At 54.3% G+C, this 17602-nt stretch overlaps 1 protein-coding gene across 1 annotated transcript in view; it reads right to left on the bottom strand.

Moving 5' to 3' along the window:
- Nucleotides 1–17602, bottom strand: part of ANTXR1 (ANTXR cell adhesion molecule 1) — a 134785-nt gene that overhangs the window by 38524 nt on the left and 78659 nt on the right. Inside the window, 2 exon segments of the mRNA XM_071579091.1 lie at nucleotides 542–637; nucleotides 10379–10420. Of these exon segments, the coding sequence (XP_071435192.1) occupies nucleotides 542–637; nucleotides 10379–10420 (138 nt within the window).

Raw genomic sequence — 17602 nt, 5'->3', positions numbered from 1 at the left:
AGGGCAATGCTCAGGCTCTGGGGCTTGTAAACATTTTGGTTTCCCTCAAACTAAGACAACAGGACACATCAGAGCAGGACCTGCTGCAGCCTCAGCCCTGCTGGGACAACCAGACCCTCTCCTGTGTCTTCCCAGTGTCCAAGCTTGGGCTGAAGGGATGATCAGGCTCTGGGGCTTGTTTCAAGGTTCCACCCCAAGCTTTGAGCTTCTTCCTTGGGATTTATCAGAGCTGGGAAGGTTTGCAGAACAAGTGACCCCATTTCCCTGTGCTTTGGCAGGGATTGTGATTTCCCTGCAGCCCAGGCACGGGGCAGGATCTGCTGCAGCCCAGGGAAAAGTGATCCCACCCTTCAGGAATCTGGGCTTGGCTCTCAGATATTCCTGTGTAAAAAGGGTCTGGACCCAAAGGTACCAAAAGCAGCTTAAAGGAGTTTGTATCTGTCTGAGTTTCTCCCTGTGGGATGTCCCAGCTCAACCCCCAGACCAGCCCTGACTCCTGACCTGGGGGTTAATTCCAATTAATTCCATGGGATTTAATTACCTCCATCCTCTTGATGCCTCCAACTCCTCGTCCACCATAATAAGAGGCATCCACTGTGGGCCATTTCTTCTTTGGAAGGCCATCATCATCTTCCTCCTGCAAAGCAGAGGGGAGGGGGGCACTGTGAGGAAGAGCATGGAAAGGAATGAACAGTCCCAGGCTGTGCTGAGGTTCTGGTCTCTCCCTCTCTGGTTTCCACTCATGAAAAGAAAATATTTCATGATATAAACACCATCACTTGAAAGGTGCAGGATGAGATTTTTGACTTCTTGTGTTGTTTTTTTTTTTTAAGGGGACTGTCTTTAATCCTGTCTAAATTCATGGAAGTAAATCCAAGTTGGAAAATCATTGGAAAAGCCACCAGATGAAGAGTCAGGAGAGCTCAGGTGTTGTGGCTGCAGGGCTGGGGGATGTGCAGGGACTCATCTCTGCCATCCCTCCCCTTCCACCTGGGAGTGGGGAGGTCCCTGTGCTGCAGGAACCCCCCCAGGGCCCAGAGAAATCCTCATTTTGGACTTCAGAGCTCCCAGAACGGGGAGGAAAAGAGCAAGGCAGCCAGGAAATGGCTTCTGAGTGATGCCAACCTGGGGGCACCTCTGGGAACATCCTCAGTGGGATTGCCCAGCGTGGAGATGAGGGTCACTGAGATGAGCTGGCCAAGAGCAATGGGATGGAAATGTCTCATGGAAAAGTCACCAGCATGGAATTAACTCCTCTAATGAACTTGTGCCTCCTCTGGAGAGGCTGCCCATGGAAGCCCAAGTGGCCTCAGGGAGTCCTGTGGCCTGAGGGAGCAGAAAGGGTGGAAAATGAGCCTGAAATTCTGTGCTCTGCCCTTCCAGGCACCTCCCCTAGTGTGGCTCATGGGGGCAAAGCTGCCCAGCTCCCTGGGCTTTGTGGTGTCATTCAGACATGGGCTAATTAACAGCCCCCAAACCTCCCCAGCTCTGTGTAAAATGAGGCTGCCAAAGCTTTAGGAGTGCACTCAATAATTTGTTCTCTGCTGCCCCATGTATGGGGCAACGTCTGAGCTGCTGTTCTGGTGCCTTTGCCTTTTAATTTCTGCAGCTCAGGCTGTGAACTGGCAGAGCAGAAAAGGAGAGTTCATCAAAAACGTGGAGAATTTCCTGTGAAAAATGTGGAGAGAAAAGAAAAAATGGTCCCTCTCTCTGTTTTATTTTTTTTTTTGCCTTCTCCTTTCTTTAATTTTTCGCAGGGATTTGGCAAAACTCCAAAACACAGAAGCTTTCCAAGATGGGAAAAGCCAAAAATACTTGGAAATTGAAACTCCTCGGCAGGAAAAACGAAAAAAAAAACGGGGGGGGGGGGGGGGGGAGAAAAAATCCAAGGCCAACTCTGATTTTCATGGTGAGCAGAGACATTTCTGTTTATCCAAATACACAGAAACTGGGCTGAAAAATTTGAAGGAAGAGTGAAGGGCTTCACTCTCTGGGGAGCTCCTTCTCCCACTCTGGGCAGAGCCCTTTGCTGCAACCCCAGAACTTAAATATCTCTGCATGAAGTTTTCCATGAGGAAAAACTTCTTTTTTTTTTTTCCAAAAGAATTGGAAGCAAAGCCATCTAAATATTTTCCTTCAGCGATTCTCTTTCTCTGCCTTCAGTTTTAGCCCAGACTGGACTTCTCACAACAGGAAATACCAAAGTTTAGGAAACGTTCCCCACAAAAAGCCCTTAAAAGCCCCGCAAGCCCCTGCAGGAGCCAGAGCGAGGCAGAGACAACAACAGCGGCCACTTGAACAACAAAGGAGTCACAAGTTTGCTGCAGAAAGACTCTGTTTACATGTTTGGGAGGGCATGGGAGGTTTTGCAATCCAAGCAAAAAAAAAAACAAAACCAACAAACCAAAAAACAACAAACCCGAGGAAGCCACCAGGGATGTCCTACACGATGTGGTCCCAACACACGTGAGGAGATGATGGGAAACAACTGGAAACTTGGGGTCAGGGGAGGGAGATGGGAAGGAAGAGGGACACAAACCCCCTGCCCAGTGCCCTGTTTGAGCCAGGGCTGAATTCCCACTCCCTGGCTCTGTCCCACCTGTGTTTTGTCACCTGAGGCCACCGCGGGGTTTGTCCCCAGGGCAGAACTGCTCCAGCTCTGACCCAACAACTGCAGCGCAAAAAACAGCCCTGGAAAATCCAAGTGCATTTAAGGCTGCTGGAAAGGGACTGTGCAGAGCTTGGCAACCTCCCAGCCCCAAATCTGCTTTAGATGGAGCTCGAGTTTCTCTTCCAAAGTCAGGAGGAGCAGCCCAGAGCTGCTCCACAGCCCCAGCTCCAGCTCCATCCTTGCTGGGCTGCAGAAAACAAAGCTCTGTGTTTATCTCGGAGCCCACACTGAGCTCTGGATGCTCCGACCCTGACCTGAGGGAACCTCGTCTGTGGGTAACACGAGGATAATTCAGGCTCCACAAGGGACATCTGAACCACTCAGGGTAAGAATTCAAACGAAATTTGGCCAGATATTAAAAAAAAAAAATAAAAAAAATCCATGTTTGGACAGCTTAGCCCTTTCCCCACCCTGCTGATTGTTTTCCCAGTTGTCTCTGCAGTGCCTGAGCTTTGTCAGGATTCAGCATTGACAGAGCTCTGCCTGCTCCACAGGACAGGAGAGGACAATCACTGCTCTGAGGGAGAGAGGTTATCACTGAGCTTTACAGCTGAGAGGGCACTGAGGGGAATTCTCTGTCCTCAGGGCTCCCTTCTGCCTCCTTCTTCTCCCAGATCCCAAACCCCACGGCCACCCCCCTGTCAGGCTTTGAGGACACCTCTCTCTGCTCTCAGGACACCTCCCCTCCTGCCCTGGAAGGGTTGCTTGGAATCATTCTCTGCAGCTGCAGAAACTCATCACTTTGCTTTTTCTTGTGTCTTTGCCTCTCACTGGCCCAAAGCTGCAAACCACCATCAGGAGGTGGTCACAGAACAGCCCAGAGGGAATGTTCTCCTGGTGCTCTGGCAAGGAGCAGTTTGGGGAGAGACCTCAGTTCTCAGGAGGCACCAAAACACCCACATGGAGAATCTCAGGATGGGTTGGGTTGGAAGGGACCTCAAAGCCCACCCAGTGTCACCCCTGCCCTGGGCAGGGACACCTCCCACTGTCCCAGGGGGCTCCAGCCTGGCCTTGGACATTCCCAGGGATGGGGCAGCCACAGCTTCTCTGGGAATCCCATCCCAGCCCCTCCCCACCCTCACAGCCAGGAATCCTTTCCCAATATCCCACCTCTCCCTGCCCTCTGGCAGTGGGAAGCCATTCCCTGTGTCCTGTCCCTCCATCCCTTGTCCCAGGTCCTTCTCCAGCTCTCCTGGAGCATCTTTAGGCACTGGAAAGCTGCTGTGAGGTCTCTCTGGAGCCTTCCCTTCTCCAGCCTGAACAGCCCCAAGTTCAGCCTGACACAAGCTCATCCTTGAGACACAAATGTTGAGCACAGCAGCCTTTGGTGGCCTTGCTGGCCACAGAAACCCCCTGTTTGTGGCACAGGTCCTTGGGGATGCTCCTGGAGTGATGTTCTTCCAATGCAAAGCACAGAGCAGAGGAAGCCCTGCTTTGCTGCAGGAAGGGTGTTGAGCTGTTCCCACCCCAGAGCTCAGCTCCAGGAGGGTGAGAGAAGGTCTGATAAGATGAAAGGAATCACCACCACTGCTCCCATTGCACTGTGATGTGATTAATCCCAACTTGCCCAGTCCCTGCACTGGGCCTGCCTGGATATCTCACATGAAATTTGGCCACAAAACTCCACCTTCACAGCGGGGTGGGAACAGCTCAACACCCTTCCTGCAGCAAAGCAGGGCTTCCTCTGCTCTGTGCTTTGCATTGGAAGAACATCACTCCAGGAGCATCCCCAAGGACCTGTGCCACACACAGAGAGTTTCTGTGGCCAGCAAGGCCACCAAAGGCTGCTGTGCTCAACATTTGTGTCTCAAGGATGAGCTTGTGTCAGGCTGAACTTGGGGCTGTTCAGGCTGGAGAAGGGAAGGCTCCAGAGAGACCTCACAGCAGCTTTCCAGTGCCTAAAGATGCTCCAGGAGAGCTGGAGAGGGACCTGGGACAAGGGATGGAGGGACAGGACACAGGGAATGGCTTCGCAGTGCCAGAGGGCAGGGAATGGTGGGATATTGGGAAGGAATTGTTGGCTGTGAGGGTGGGGAGGAGCTGGGCTGGGCTGGAATTTCCAGAGAAGATCTGAGAGCCTCTCCCAGGGGCTCCAAGAGCTGGAGAGGGACTTGGGACAAAGCATGGAGGGACAGGACACAGGGAATGGCTTCCCAGTGCCAGAGGGGAGGGTTAGATGGGCTGTTGGGAAGAAATTCTCCCCTATGAGTGTGAGGAGGGGCTGGGATGGAATTCCCAGAGAAGCTGTGGCTGCCCCAGCCCTGGGAGTGTCCAAGGCCAGGCTGGAGCCCCCTGGGACAGTGGGAGGTGTCCCTGCCCATGGCAGGGGGTGGCACTGGATGGGCTTTGAGGTCCCTCCCAACCCAACCCATTCTGGGATTCTCCATGTGGGTGTTTTGGTGCCTCCTGAGAACTGAGGTCTCTCCCCAGACTGCTCCTTGCCAGAGCCAATGGCACCCCCAGTTTTTGCCTGTCTCTTGAAAGGTTCTTTTCCTCCTCCTCCCACATTTCCAAAACTCCTTGCAAAAAGGGGAATACAGGGAAGAAAAAGCACTGGCACATCACTGGGATGTGGCTTTAATTCAGGAACAGCAGAATGAATTTCCTGCTTTGGTGCCTGCAAAGGGTTCCCATCAGATCCTTTCTCTGGGGCTTGTTTTGGTATCTCCTCAGCAAGGCTTTTGAGGAAGAGAGAGGAAAACAGCCTGGCAAAGAATAATAAGAGAAGAGGAGGCTCAGAGGTGACCTCAGCACTGTCTGGAACTCCCTGAAGGGAAGTTGTGGCCAGGTGGGGATTGGTCTCTTCTCCCAGGCACTCAGCAGTAGGACAAGGGGGCACGATGGGCTCAAGCTCTGCCAGGGGAAATTGAAGTTGGAGAGCAGAAAGAAATTCTTTGCAGAGAGAGTGCTCAGGGATTGGAATGGGCTGCCCAGAGAGGGGGTGGATTCCCCATCCCTGGAGGGTTTGAACCTGAGCTTGGCCGTGGCACTGAGTGCCATGATCTGGTAAAGGGACTGGAGTTGGACCAAGGGTTGGACTTGATGATCTGGGAGGGCTTTTCCAACCCAATCCATTCTGTGATTCTGTGGATGTGGCACTGAGGGAGAATCCACCAGGTCTTGATCCAACCCCACTGTGATCACCAGCCCAGGGCACTCCGTGCCCTGGGCTGGTGATCACAGTGGGGTTGGATCAAAGGTTGGACTTGATGATCTCTGAGGGCTTTTCCAACCCAATCCATTCTGTGATTCTATGAATGAACAGCAATAATTGAGTAACCTGGTCTAGTGGAAGGTGCTCCTGCTCGTGGCAGGGAGGTGGAGTGAGATGGACTTTAAGGTCCCTCCCAACCCAAAGTGTTCTGTGACCCTCTGATAATAAGTGAGGGTTCAGCACCTCCCCAGGCAGACAAATCTCTCTCAGTTGTTCTCTGGCCTCATGAATGTTGTGGGAGAAACCAGTTGGCACCAAATAAAGTGAGCTGAGCTGAAGAGGAGTTAAACCCCTTCCCAGGCTGTGTCCCAGCACAGGGAGGGCTGAGCAGCCCTTTCTCTCCAGGGCTGTCCTGTCTGTGTCAGCTTTGCTGAGTGTGGGGAAGAGCACAACAGACACCACAATTATCCAATTCCTGCCTGGTTGGTGGCTTGGCCCTGGTGCCACACTCTGGGGGACTGTGCAGCTTGGGTGACAGGGCAGCAGGGGAAAAACAGGTCTGGGGGATGGGGAAAGGGCAAGCTCTGGTCACCTTGGCTTTGCCAGACTTCAGGGGTTTGTGCCCCTGGGCCCTGCTGGGGGGGCAGAGCCAGCAGTGGGTTTGGCCTCTGTTGGCAGGGCAGGGCAGGGCAGCAGGAGGACAGTGTGTGTCTCCTGGGAGGGCTCTCATGCCCCTCAGACTGCAGCCAGTGTGTCCTCCTGTGGCACTGACAGCAGCAGACCCTGCCATGGCCCAGGCTTTCTGAACAGGGAGATTTTGGAAGCTGCAGAGCCCTGCAGGTTGGGAGTTTTTTGATGCAGAGGATGAGTTGCTGTAACAGAACCACCTCTTGGCAAACTTCTGGGCTGAGCTGGGCAGGAGTTGCTCCAATAAACCCAAGCCTGAAGGTGGTGGGACACATGAGTAAAAGCAGCTGTGTCTTCCTCCAACAGGGCTAGAAAAAGCCCTCCCATTCACTGCAGGGAGAAGAATGTGGTTTTGATCCCCCTTCAGTGACTAATCACGGGCCAGAAAGGTGCTCTCTGGCTCCTCAGGCACCCCCCTCTTCCTCTTGGCATTAACTCAACCCTTCCTGGCTGCAAGTGGAACCATCTGTCCTGCTCTGGGCTCCTCCTCCTCAGCATCCCGTGCTGTGGGAGCAGCTCAGGGCTGAGTTGATGACATTGGCAATTTCTGAATGAATTCATTGGAAGTTTCTGGCCAAAAATGATCTCCTTCACCAACACCAAGTGTGTCTCCAACGTGTCTCCCAAGGCCTTGCAAAGGGAGTCCCCAACAAACCCTCTGGCTGCTCTGGCAGCAGCACCACCTGCCCCTCATTGTCACAGTGGCCTCCTCTGGGTCTCAGCTCCCAAATCTGCTCATGCAACAATTCCTCTCTTGTCTTTAGTTTCTTGTGGCCAAGGCTTTTGGGATAAGAAAAGAAATAAAAGTCTAAGTGCATTGCTGCTGCTGCTGAAGGGATTTGGCCTCTGCCATTCTGGGTTTCTGCAGGGGGGAAACTGGATTGTGGGACATGAACTCCAGGTTCCATTTGTTTTGAGCCAAGCAGGAGATCTGGAGCCTCCAACCTTCTGGGGAAGCACCACGTGACTGCCAGTCCCATCCTGTGGACCAGCCACTCCAAGAGGACCAACCAAATGCATCTATCCTGCTGTTTTTCCACCAGTGGGAAGCTCTTGTGTCTGGCAAAAAACACACAGGACAAGTCACAGCCTCAAAGCTTCCTGATTCCTGAGCACTGCTCTGATGCTGAACAGCCTCTAAAAGGGGATAAACTACATTTCCTTTCTAAGAATCCTTTGGCTGCTGAAAGAGGAACTGAGCACTGAGCTTGGGGGATGTGCTCTGGTGGGAAGCACAGGTGAAATGCCACCATCAGACCAGTCACTACAAGGTTGGCACATGGTATGGATGGCTGGCATATCCCTGGAAGTGTCCAAGGCCAGGTTGGACAGGGCTTGGACCAACCTGGGCTGGTGGAACTGTCCCTGCCAATGACAGGTTGGAATGAGAAGATCTTTAAGATCCCTCCCAACCCAAACCATTCCACGAATGTTGTGACCAAAACCTGCCATGCCAAGGTGCCCAAACAACCAAAAGAACACCCAGATCCTCTCTGGGCACAAGCAAAGCCTGGACAAGTTGGATTTAAAACTTTCTCCTTCAACCAATTCATTTGGCAGCAACTGATGTGCATTTGCAGCCCTTGCTGCTCTGACCAAACCTTCCTCACAGGTGGGGCAGAGCTGCCCTCTCAGCACAGGGACAATTTCCCCTCCCACTCCCTGGCCAGGCAGCCAACATTCCAGAATGATGTTTTTTAATTACTTTAAGCCATTGAATCCCCTGGCCTGGAGGCCTGTGTGGTGCAGACAAAACATGTGCAACTGCAGGTTAATATTTCCCGAGGACAGGAGCTGACTAAGCTGGTGGGTTCTCCCACAGCCCAAACCAATGTCTGCTCAGGAGAACCAGTGCCTGCAGCTGGAGGCACTGGGAGCACTGGGGCCAAAGGCAAATCCTCCTGGGGGGCCAGGAGGGGGCCAGTTGGGAGTTTTGCCTCAGGCCTGTTTTGAAGGGCACAAGTGCCACCGAGGTGGAGGTGCCAGTGGTGCCCTGAAGGATTTCTCAATGCCCAGGGCAGGGAGAAGCAGCCAGGCAGGAAAGGGACCTGGGGGGACTGAGGGACAGGAAGCTCAACAGGAGCCACCAGTGTGCCCAGGTGGCCAAGAAGGCCAAGGGGATCCTGGCCTGGATCCAAACTAGCGTGGCCAGCAGGCCCAGGGCAGTGACCCTTCCCCTGGACTCTGCCTTGGGGAGGCCACACCTTGAGTGTTGTGTTCAGTTCTGGGCCCCTCAGTTGAGGAAAGAGATTGAGGGGCTGGAGCGGGGCCAGAGAAGAGCAACGAGGCTGGAGAAGGGACTGGATGTGGCACTGAGTGTCCTCTGAAACACCTCCAGGGACAGAGAATCCACCATGTCTTGATCCAACCCCACTGTGATCACCAGCCCAGGGCACAGAGTGCCAGAGTGATCCCAGTGGGGTTGGATCAAGGGTTGGATTTGGTGATCTCAGAGGTCTCTTGGAACCCAAGTGAGAAGAGCAACGAGGCTGGAGAAGGGACTGGAGCACAAGTGCTGTGGGGAGAGGCTGAGGGAGCTGGGGGTGTTCAGGCTGGAGAAGAGGAGGCTCAGAGGTGACCTCAGCACTGTCTGGAACTCCCTGAAGGGAAGTTTTGTGGCCAGGTGGGGGTTGGTCTCTTCTCCCAGGCACTCAGCAATAGGACAAGGGGGCACGATGGGCTCAAGCTCTGCCAGGGGAAATTGAAGTTGGAGAGCAGAAAGAAATTCTTTGCAGAGAGAGTGCTCAGGGATTGGAATGGGCTGCCCAGAGAGGGGGTGGATTCCCCATCCCTGGAGGGTTTGAACCTGAGCTTGGCCGTGGCACTGAGTGCCATGATCTGGTAAAGGGACTGGAGTTGGACCAAGGGTTGGACTTGATGATCTTGGAGGGCTTTTCCAACCCAATCCATTCTGTGATTCTAAGCCAGGCTGGATTGCAGCTCTGGGGGTGTCTGTGCCTTGGCTCACCCCACACTCCTGGGCCAGGATTCCTGCAGAGCAGAGAGCCCCATCTGGGAAGCTTTGCCACTCACAGGCAAGGAATTTGCCTCCAGACAAAGAGAACAAGCCCAACCAACCAACCAAACCACTCTGAGCACAGATCTAAGCCCAGTTTCACCAGCAGAGTTAGGAGGGACTGATCCAAACCCCAGGGAAGGCAATGGAAATGCTCCCCTTGCCATCAGTGCCCCCTGCACAGAGCCCAGCAGGGAAATCCCAAGTGGAAAACAGCAGGAGCAAAGGAGGGACTTGTTGTGTGCTGGGAGCAGGAGGGCAGGGAAAGGCAGAGGGAAACTGGGCACGTTTCTGGGCACAGCTGGTGACTGAGCAATGGGCACACAGCTTGAACCATTCCTGAGTGGATTCATCTGGAAACTGCAAGCAGGACAAAGGTGGAATTTTTAAGGCTGATTTATCATTTGGGGATAATTCTCCATGAAACCTTCCCTGCCTGGGGCAGCTCTTCTGAGGTCAGGAGGAGTTCAGTGGGGGGTTAAATCTGCTCAGAATCTGCCCCACTGAACTCAGACACTCTGCAAGGACCACGAGCTGCCTTTGCTCACAAGGGACCAGCTGCCAGGATGGTTGTACATCCCAACCCACCAAACCCATGGCCCTGCCACTCCAGGAAGGCAACTAAGCCTGTGTTTAGTCTCCATTAACTTCAAAGTTAAACACAGACTTAAGGGTTGTCCCTTTGGTGAGTCACAGTCTGACTGAGAGCTGTTCAACCACGGGAGGTGCTGTCTGTGCCTGTCCCCCTTCCCTCCCTGCTGGGGCAAGTCCTGCACACACAGACCCACAGCCAACACTGAGCAAACCCTTGTCCTCAACACTGAGCAGATCAGGGGCCACAGGTACTCACCTCACTGTCCTCTGCTGGAGGTGGGGGAGGCTCTTTGATGATCTGGAAAGACCAAAGAGAAACAAAACAGTGAAATCCTTCAGCACAATTCAAATGTCACCAAAAACCCCAAACCAACCAACCAACCAACCAACCAAAAACAAACAAACAAACAAACAAACAAACCACAAAAAACCTGCAAAGGGGAAAAGAACAGGGTGTGGTGCTGGGAACATCTCTGGGGTGTGATCGATCACAGGGTCCTGGGGGTGCCACTGGAGCCACTGGCACTGAGAGCAGGACAGGGCCAGGAGATGTCCCCAAGCCCTGCCATGGAGACATCCCTGATTGCAGCTCCAGACCCACATTCCTCATCCAGTGAAGGTAACAGCACATCCAAAGTCTCACACCCTTGATCCTCCAGCCTCCTAATCCCACAGCTGGTGGTGCCTCTGAGCAACACACAGCGATTGATGTTCCACCTGAACAACCACCCTGCCATCAGCATCTCCTGCCACTGGACCCTGCACAAATCCTGCCTCAGATAATTCACAGCCTGAACAGAGGCTGGAAAGTGAAACCCAGATGAAGTAAAACACCCTGGAGACATTGCAAAGCAGTGAAAAGCCCCAGCCTGTCTCCAGACCATTCTTTCTCCTTCATTCCAGAAGGCTGTGCCACCTCATGCTCTTCACATTCCTGCTTTTCACATTATCAGGGTAATGTGGTTCACTGCTGGAAGCTTTAAAAAGCATAAATATATATATTTATATGTATATATTTGGGGCTTTCTGAAGGTTTCTACTAAAGCAGGCAGGGTGAGGTTGTGGACCAGTCCAGGAGGTTCTCCATGGAAACCATCTCAGTTGCTGTGGGTGTGAGGTTATTATTTCATGCACAAACTTTGCATCCAGAGCTCTGCAGGCTGTTGGCTGCTCCTCCTTCCAAGAGCAACAGAGGACCTTCCAACGGGAACAGAGTCCCACACAGGCACGTCAGGTCCCTCACACAGCCCCAGCCCAGCCAGGCACGTCAGGCCTGGGCCCCAGGGATGGATCTTCTCCATCTGGATGAGGCAGCTCCTCCTTCACACACCAGCCCACGAGTCAGATGCTCTGGAGGTGCCACTGAGTGTGCCCAGCTCCAGGATGGGGTGCTGGGGGCAGAGGCTTCAAAAATCACCCTTCAGAACAAGGATACAGTCCCAAAGAGCAACAGCTTGGCTGTTTGAAGGCAGAAAGGGAAAATGAGAAGCACATTAAAGGTCCTGAGGATATAAATATTTACAGCAGTTCCTCTCGCTCGTGTTTTTCCTGCTCTGATGAGCTCACTGGTCTGACTTTCCTCTGCACAACCCGAGTCATGCAATGTGGCCATTAATGAGGAGCATGTGGCTCTGGCAGGGCAGGACACGGGGCTGGAGCTCTCTGTGGCCCAGCCCAGAGCAGGGGTGGCTGTGGAGCTCTGCCACCACCTCCTCCTGGGCCACTGGGCTTTGGGTTTTGGTGGCCTGCAGCCCCCTGGGGGCTTTAGGGACCAGCCTCGGGTCTCTGTTGGTGTGCACAGAGGTCCAGGGCACATGTGGGAGCACCAAATGCCACCTGAGGAGCTTGGTGGGAGCACATCCCCCCTCCTGGCACTGTGGGGCAGATGTGGCCATGCAGCCACAGGGGGAGGTGCCCCCCAGGAGGAGCTGGGGTGACCTGCAGAGCTGGGGAGGGTGTGTGCATCACCCACCCCTCTGTCCATCACCCACCCCTCTGTCCATCACCATCCCTCTCTTCATCACCCACCCCTCTGTTCAACACCCACCCCTCTGTCCATCACCCACCCCTCTGTCCATCACCCACCCCTCCATCCATCACCCACCCCTCTGTCCATCACCCACCCCTCTGTCCATCACCCACCCCTCTGTGCATCACCCACCCCTCTGTTCAACACCCACCCCTCTGTCCATCACCATCCCTCTCTTCAACACCCACCCCTCTGTCCATCACCCATCACTCTGTCCATCACCCACCCCTCTGTGCGTCACCCACCCCTCTGTCCATCACCCACCCCTCCATCCATCACCCACCCCTCTGTCCATCACCCACCCCTCCATCCATCACCCACCCCTCTGTCCATCACCCACCCCTCCATCCATCACCCACCCCTCTGTCCATCACCCACCCCTCTGTCCATCACCATCCCTCTCTTCATCACCCACCCCTCTGTCCATCACCCACCCCTCTGTCCATCACCCATCCCTCCATCCATCACCCATCCCTCCATCCATCACCCACCCCTCTGTCCATCACCCACCCCTCCATCCATCACCCACCCCTCTGTCCATCACCCACCCCTCTGTCCATCACCCACCCCTCTGTCCATCACCATCCCTCTCTTCATCACCCACCCCTCTGTCCATCACCCACCCCTCTGTCCATCACCCACCCCTCCATCCATCACCCACCCCTCCATCCATCACCCACCCCTCTGTTCAACACCCACCCCTCTGTCCATCACCCACCCCTCTGTCCATCACCCACCCCTCTGTCCATCACCCACCCCTCTGTTCAACACCCACCCCTCTGTCCATCACCCACCCCTCTGTTCATCACCATCCCTCTCTTCATCACCCACCCCTCTGTTCAACACCCACCCCTCTGTCCATCACCCACCCCTCTGTCCATCACCCACCCCTCTGTCCATCACCCATCACTCTGTCCATCACCCACCCCTCTGTCCATCACCCACCCCTCTGTCCATGCTGAGATTCCTACCCTTGGGCAGCACAGAAATGAAGAAAGGATGGAAATGATGGAAAATGATGAAGAGGGGGTGAAAAGTGGGTGCAGGGCACCCAGGTGGGCAAGAAGGCCAGTGGCATCCTGGAATAGTGTGGCCAGCAGGACCAGGGCAGTGATTGCCCCTCTGGGCTGGCACTGCTGAGGCCCCTTCAGGGCTGTGCCCAGTTCTGGGCCACTCAGCTCAGGAGGGACACTGAGGGGCTGGAGCACGTCCAGGGACAGGAATGGAGCTGGGAAGGGGCTGGAACACCAAGAGAATGGTCTGAAGAACTCCTGAGGGAGCTGGGGGGGGGGGTCAGCTGGAGAAAAGGAGGCTCAGGAGGGACCTTCTCCCTCTCTGCAATCCCTGCCAGGAGGGGAGAGCTGGGGGGGGGGGTGTCGGGCTCTGCTCCAGGGCACAGGGACAGGAGGAGAGGGCATGACCTCAGGCTGGGCCAGGGCAGGGGGGACATCAGGAGGAATTTCTTCATGAGGCTGCCCAGGGAGGTGGTGGAGTCACAGCCCCTGGAGGTGTTTAGGGAAAGACTGGAAGTGGCACTCAGTGCTCTGCTCTAGTTGGGATGGTGGTGTTGGGTCACAGGTTGGACTGGATCATCTCAGAGGTCTCTTCCAACATAATTGATCCTGTGAGAAGTGGCTGACAAATGGAAGAGAAGTGGGTGAGAACTTGACTCCACTACTGTGTGGAAAGGAAATCTTGGGTATCCTCGTGGTTTACTCTGAGTGCTGCTCCCTGGAGTGAGATGGAACAGCAGCACCTCTGACACGTCTCTTGAGACACCAAATGCTGACACAGAGTGTTCAATGCACCAAAACCACTCAGAGCACTCTTCTAGTCACGTTTTTGGGTTCATTTTGGTCAGAGTGAGGGGTGGCACTTGTCAAGAGACCTCCTGTTGAACCAACCCCCTGAATCAAAACCTATTGGATGCTGAGAGACTTCAGGAATCTGCTCCAAGATACACCTGCTGGAGGTGGCCCCGCTCCCTCCTGTTCTGCTGGGACATCACAGGTTCCAGTGGAGTTCCTCTCATTTCCATTGGCAAGGAGCATCAGGATAATCCATCCAGCACATTTGGTCCAGCTCAGCATCCAAACACAACTGCCCAGCCAGGAACTCTGGAGGTGACAGCCTTGGGACCCAGGAGGTGGCTGCTTTGCATACATTTGCATCCTTCTGACAACACATGGAGCACGTACACACCAAGGGGGTTCTGTGACACATCAAGTGTTTCCTATCACAGGCCAAGAGGGGGAAAAAGAGACATTCCTTCCATTTTCAAGCACTTTGCACTTCTGGGAGTGCTTGAACAATCAGCGAGTTGGCAGCGGGGATTGGTTGGTTTGGACACGAGCAGAGGTGGGGAGAGCTGAGTCTTCTGTGCCTTTGAGCCTCAGCGACCTCTCAGAGTTCAGGCCTTGCAAAAAATATGATTTCTGTCTCCCTGCCCAGGTCAGGAACGGGGTTTGTTCTCCAAACAGCACAAATCCTCTCCTTCTCCCTTTTGGATTCTTGAAGTTCCAGATGAATGTGCACGAGATCCTTATCCTGGGACACTGAGATCCTTATCCTGGGATACAGAGACCCTTATCCTGGGATACTGAGATCCTTATCCTGGGACACTGAGATCCTTATCCTGGGCACTGAGATCCTTATCCTGGGCACTGAGATCCTTATCCTGGGCACTGAGATCCTTATCCTGGGCACTGAGATCCTTATCCTGGGATACTGAGATCCTTATCCTGGGACACTGAGATCCTTATCCTGGGATACTGAGATCCTTATCCTGGGATACTGAGACACTTATCTTGGGATACTCAGACCCTTATCCTGGGATACTGAGATCCTTATCCTGGGCACTGAGACCCTTATCCTGGGATAGTGAGATCTGTATCCTGGGATACAGAGACCCCTATCCTGGGATAGTGAGACCCTTATCCTGGGTTACTGAGACCCTTATCCTGGGATACTCAGACCCTTATCCTGGGACACTGAGACCCTTATCCTGGGATACTCAGACCCTTATCCTGGGACACTGAGACCCTTATCCTGGGATACTGAGATCCTTATCCTGGGATACTGAGACCCTTATCCTGGGATACTGAGACCCGTATCCTGGGATACTGAGACCCTTATCCTGGGATAGTGAGACCCTTATCCTGGGATACTGAGACCCTTATCGTGGGATAGTGAGGCCTTTATCCTGGGATAGTAAAACCCTTATCCTGGGATACCAAGACCCTTATCTTGGGATACTGAGACCCTTATCCTGGGATACTGAGATCCTTATCCTGGGCACTGAGATCCTTATCCTGGGCACTGAGATCCTTATCCTGGGACACTGAGATCCTTATCCTGGGATACTGAGATCCTTATCCTGGGATACTGAGACACTTATCTTGGGATACTCAGACCCTTATCCTGGGATACTGAGACCCTTATCTTGGGGCACCAAGACCCTTATCCTGGGCACTGAGACCCTCACCCTGGGCACTGAGACCCTCACCCTGGGACACTGAGACCCTCACCCTGGGCACTGAGACCCTCACCCTGGGACACTGAGACCCTCACCCTGGGCACTGAGACCCTCACCCTGGGATAGTGAGACCCTCACCCTGGGATAGTGAGACCCTCACCCTGGGACACTGAGACCCTCACCCTGGCGCACTGAGACCCTCACCCTGGGACACTGAGAACCTCACCCTGGGATAGTGAGACCCTCACCCTGGGATCCTGAGACCCTCACCCTGGGATATTGAGACCCTCACCCTGGGATCCTGAGACCCTCACCCTGGGATAGTGAGACCCTCACCCTGGCGCACTGAGACCCTCACCCTGGGACACTGAGACCCTCACCCTGGCGCACTGAGACCCTCACCCTGGGACACTGAGACCCTCACCCTGGGCACTGAGACCCTCACCCTGGGACACTGAGACCCTCACCCTGGGACACTGAGACCCTCACCCTGGGCACTGAGACCCTCACCCTGGGACACTGAGACCCTCACCCTGGGCACTGAGACCCTCACCCTGGGACACTGAGACCCTCACCCTGGGCACTGAGACCCTCACCCTGGCGCACTGAGACCCTCACCCTGGCGCACTGAGACCCTCACCCTGGGACACTGAGACCCTCACCCTGGCGCACTGAGACCCTCACCCTGGGACACTGAGACCCTCACCCTGGGCACTGAGACCCTCACCCTGGGCCACTGAGACCCTCACCCTGGGATACTGAGACCCTCACCCTGGGACATTGAGACCCTCACCCTGGGACATTGAGACCCTCACCCTGGGACACTGAGACCCTCACCCTGGGAAAGTGAGACCCTCACCCTGGGATCCTGAGACCCTCACCCTGGGACACTGAGACCCTCACCCTGGGATAGTGAGACCCTCACCCTGACGCACTGAGACCCTCACCCTGGCACACTGAGACCCTCACCCTGGGCACTGAGACCCTCACCCTGGGCACTGAGACCCTCACCCTGGGATAGTGAGACCCTCACCCTGGGATCCTGAGACCCTCACCCTGGGACACTGAGACCCTCACCCTGGGCACTGAGACCCTCACCCTGGGATCCTGAGACCCTCATGCTGCTGCCTCTCCTGTGCCAGGGTTGGGAAGGGGGAAAGCAGGATGGTCCAGCACCTGAGGGGTTCCACACCATCCCTGTGCCACAGGAGCTTTACACCTGCTCTTTCCTTTCCAGGTGGGATGGAGGGGTGGCCTTTGCCTTTTCTGGGGACAGGGAGGAACCTGCAGAGCAGTTGAAGCTCTTCTGCCCCCTCAGCTGGGGAAATCCAGCACAGTGGAGTCATCCTTTGCCTCTCATCACAGATCCCAGCGTGTGTGGGAGTGACACAGGTCTCTGTCACCTGAGTCAGCCCATGTCACAGCCCCTGGAGAAGCAGCTGATCCCCATGGCCAGCCCAGTGTCAAAGCAGAGGAGTCACCAGCCCCCTCCTGGAAGGGGAAAAGCACTGAGAGGAGGAATCTTCTGCTGCCCTGAAGTCTCTGTAGCCATTCAGGCATAAGAAAGCACAGGTTGAATCCAAATTCTGCATCTTCCAGGAATGTGTCTGGGATGTTTTCCATCCTGGGAGCCCAGAAATCTCCCCCAGCTCAGTGTCCAGCAATCCCACAGGCACTGCCTGGCCCTGGAGCCTCACATGACAAATAGGGGCAATATGTTTCTTGTCAGGGGAGCTTTAGGATGGAACAGATCATCATTTGAAATGAAGCAAACAGGACAAAAATAAGAAATGAAGGAATTTGCCTCCAATTAGGGCTAAAATTTGGGATGGGAGGATAAATTAACTGAGCAAATAATTTTGTCCTCATTTACCTTCACTCTTCTGCAAACCACAGAATGTGTATTTTTGCTGTCCTAATAAACAGGGACTTTTAATAGACTTAACTCTGACCCATCTGACTCATCTTTATTTTTC

Source organism: Pithys albifrons, chromosome 29 (assembly GCF_047495875.1).
Source record: "Pithys albifrons albifrons isolate INPA30051 chromosome 29, PitAlb_v1, whole genome shotgun sequence".
NCBI lineage: Eukaryota > Metazoa > Chordata > Aves > Passeriformes > Thamnophilidae > Pithys > Pithys albifrons.
The sequence above is the reverse complement of the archived record's forward strand: the minus strand, read 5'-3'. Positions and strand labels throughout refer to the sequence as shown.